General features: G+C 37.7%; 1 protein-coding gene across 1 annotated transcript; it reads right to left on the bottom strand.

The window, feature by feature from the left end:
* Positions 1–234: 234 nt before the first annotated feature.
* Positions 235–3282, bottom strand: LOC149173741 (large ribosomal subunit protein P1-like). Its single transcript, XM_089424717.1, has 5 exons — positions 3127–3282; positions 1526–1633; positions 902–1025; positions 684–781; positions 235–514 (listed from the first exon to the last, which is right to left on the bottom strand). The coding sequence occupies exons 2-5, from the start codon at positions 1592–1594 to the stop codon at positions 461–463; spliced, it is 345 nt and encodes a 114-aa protein (XP_089280843.1). The 5' UTR covers positions 1595–1633; positions 3127–3282; the 3' UTR covers positions 235–460.
* Positions 3283–3811: the final 529 nt, after the last annotated feature.

Below are 3811 nucleotides of genomic sequence, written 5' to 3'. Positions count from 1 at the left end.
AAATTTTCAAGGGAAAGTCTCCCATACACACTGCTATACACTCCACTTGAAAAAATTAGTAAACCATACCACAAAATTTAATTGTTTTAGAAATTGCATGACCAGAAACCAACACTACTGAGAGAAGCAATACAGTTAAATCGCTAATAAACATTATCAACATAGTACTATAGCAATGTGTAGAAGATGGATATGGCAAAGCACTCCAGAGAAATTATTTATCACAAAGGAGAGTGAAGTAAAACAATTCCATTAAATTTAATGATGAGTTTGAAACTCCAAGAATCAAATCATATTAAGATCTGAAGTTTGCAATAAAAGAAATCCTCGTACAAAACCGATTCAACACAGCAGTTTGCACTTGATATCATCCGCCTCTTCACATTGTGAAACTGAAAAGAGAGGAAAAATACTCATTTGCACTACAACTACAAAACTGATCTTTCCAATACAGATCTGCCTAATCAAATAAGCTGAATCCCATGTCATCATCACTCTCCTCTTTGGGCTCCTCCTGTTAAACAAACAATTGGCATCAGAAATACATTAACCCAATCAACTGCCAGAAGCACTGCCCAAATTTCGTAACCAATAGTAAATGGAAAGTTCAAAGTAGACAAAGAAGTGCCAGGGCCAAGTCTCGAGGCAGATTACAAATTAATATTTTAGAACAGAAGACTGACCTTTTTCTCTTCAGCTGCAGGGGCGGCAGCAGCAGCAGGAGCACCACCACCACCACCAGAAGGAGCAACTGCAACAGCTGCAGCAGCACCACCACCTCCTGCATCACAGACACCAAATTTGAAGTTTACTAAAATAAAGTACCAACTCAATGTACATCCATGCATGCCTCAAACTGTGCATTCAATTATAGTGGGCATTGACATAGAGATAGACATACCAGAGCCCACACTTAGAAGGAGATCTTCAATGTTTCTCTTTTCCAAAAGCTTGGCAAAAAGACCAGGCCAGTAGGACTCTATTTGCACATTTGCTGCCTTCACCAATGTGCTAATCTTCTCAGCCTGTTGATACGTTAAGATAACATTTCTTCCCAAAATACAAAACATTATTTGCACAACTTGGTGTATTAAACAAACAAAATAGGCCACAGTTCAACATCAAAACCTCCTTCCATAAACCCTAAAACCCCCTGATTTCAGACTTAAAGCACAACTCCATTAACCAGACACTAGATCATAAAACCAATGCCTGAACGTAACTCTCCACCAAAAACTGTTTTTAGAAATGTACAAATTGAGCTACTAAACCTGGGCAGACACTTAAAATATATATATATATATGAACAATACAGAACAAAATGGTAGATAAATGGATCAACAAAAGCAAAGATCTGCATCAAATATATGAAAGACCCCTCAACTATAGGATATGGCAATGCCAAGATATGCATCAAATACATTAAAAAACCCTTTTCAGAATATCAATCTCCTGGTTAAAGGAAGTCCCAAGTCTTTAAAACCTTACAAAGAAATGCAAATGACGATTAATCTTTCCAGGATACGGTAATAGGTATATTGTCATCGTAGAGAGCCAATGCTGCATAAGTGCATGCAACTTCACTGACCGACATCTTGACAAAACAAACTAAGAACACCTTGGGCAATCTTTCCTGCAAAACACACCACAGCTTAAATTTGATACTGAAATGCATCACATGCAAAATAATAAGAAAATTAAAAGCCTATGTTTCTCAGCAAAATTCCTACAGTTCCTTTACATTATATCTTAAAAAGCACTAACATGGGCAATTTGGAACTCAAGGAATCGGTAAAAGTACAAAATAAAGGGACAACCAAGGAAGCAAAATAAAAAAACATGTACGGGTGTTTTGCGGTAATTTCTATACTAAACCCTAGCCAGTGTTTTGCGGTAATTCAACTCCGACGAGAAAACACTTCAGATTAACAACATCCTTATCGTCACGTGCAAAAGTCTTTCAATTTCCTTAAATATTTAACCCTAATATGCGGCAAACTGAACAGCCCAAAACTCAAATCAAAAGTGAAAAACATAATAGTTAGCAGCAAGTGTCACTAAAATGAACGATCTGAAGCTCAAGTTGAAATCCAAAAAACGTAAGAAACAACCTATAGTTAACCCGAAAGCAACGAACTGCACGAGTTGTAAGAAACAACCTATAGTTAACCCGAAGGTAACGAACTGCACGAGTTTTGTCAGTTTCTCAATACTAAACCATAGCATGTACCGAACTACTGAGGGAAATTAAAATCATGAAAACATTTATCTTCCTCGGCGAGATATTTGCAATTTCCTTCATATCTAACACCAATATGCAACAGTAAATGGACTGATCTGTAATCAAATCTTAACTTATTGTTAAAATACATCTATGTGTACGGTAGGTGGCCATTCATGCCAAGTTAGCAGCAAAACGGTTGGATGATAGGGTTCCTTGAGTTCTCTAAAATGAAAAGGATAGTCGTACATGAAGAGTCAGCGCAGAAAAGAGGCCGCAGCGCGGGCTGCAGGAGGCAGGCCAGGTAAGGAAGACGCTGCAGTCAAGACGACTCAAAAAGGAACGACTTTATAAACACTGCTACCACTGTTAGGAGAGAGACGAATTCTAATCTCTGAAACAAAAGAAAAATAAATAAATTATTTCCGTTGTTGAGGCAACTCTGCTTTGTAATTTCGTCTCTTGGCATTATTTGTGAGATCTTTCACTTCTTATTAATGTCGAGTAAATCCGTTACTGCAATTACAGGTTTATTTGGCCACACCTTCGGCATATTCACCGGCTCCATTTTATCTGGTGCTACAAATGCTGTACTCACAGCACGATTTTATTTTTCTTCTAAAGTGTGTTGGCAAGAAATGCCCAGACGGATCATGGACAGTCCGGAGATCAAATTAATGGCGAAACAAAAGTTCTGATGTTTAACTTCAAAGGTACCAAAAATGACCAATCCAGACCTAAATAAAAAGCTAAAAACAATGAATCCTGTATTTAACTGCGGGAGGCACTAAAATGGATCATTCGGAGTTCAAATTTATGACCAAATCTGGAGAAATACGACAAGAGAGCTTAAGAACTCTGGAACTTAGTCCAAAGACTCCATTTGCAGTGAAAAATATCCATACCTTGTGCTGTTAATGTCGCTGACCGGTGCCGGCTCGGAAAGAATAGGATGCAGAGTGACAGTTTGGTGTATAGAACTTTGGTGGGAATAAGAATGCGAGATGAGATTAGGGCTACACAGGAAAAAGAATCGACGGCCGAGTTTCCACGTGTTGACCTAGATCCGACGGCTGATATGAGGAGCCGATTTTATTTACAAAGTTCAAGATTTAAAATATTAAGTAAAGTTTCCGTGGTATTTTGAACGGTTGAGATGCGGAAATATTAGGTTTAAATCTGATATTTCAAAATTATATTTTGATTGTGGATTTTAATTTTAAAACCAAAAAAAAGAGCAAAGGTTTTGGTAAATAATATTAATATAAAGGTTATATGAAATATAGTTGAATAAGTCTCAAGGAATAGCTTAATAAGTCGAGTTCTCGTTACTAAGTATTTTGCCAATTGGGAGGTCACAAGGTCAAATCTCCTTGACGTCTTTGGGGGTTAAGCCTGACCAGATAAGCCGGCAGGTAGATCCCTTGGAGTGGATCTGCCCAGATTATTACCCATGGATGTAGCGGCCACTCAGTGACCATGAACCATTGTTGAAAATATATATATATATGAATGAATTTAAGAAAAAAATGTGTGGACTGTTGATTTTTGAGTAGCTTGGGAGGTACTCCAAGCTAGAGGGTTTAGGTT

This window comes from Pinus tabuliformis, chromosome 4_2, assembly GCF_031772625.1.
Source record: "Pinus tabuliformis cultivar Carrire ecotype Pingquan chromosome 4_2, CPIR1, whole genome shotgun sequence".
NCBI classification, from domain to species: Eukaryota; Viridiplantae; Streptophyta; class Pinopsida; order Pinales; family Pinaceae; genus Pinus; species Pinus tabuliformis.
Note: the sequence above shows the minus strand (reverse complement) of the source record. Positions and strands in the feature narration are given on the sequence as shown.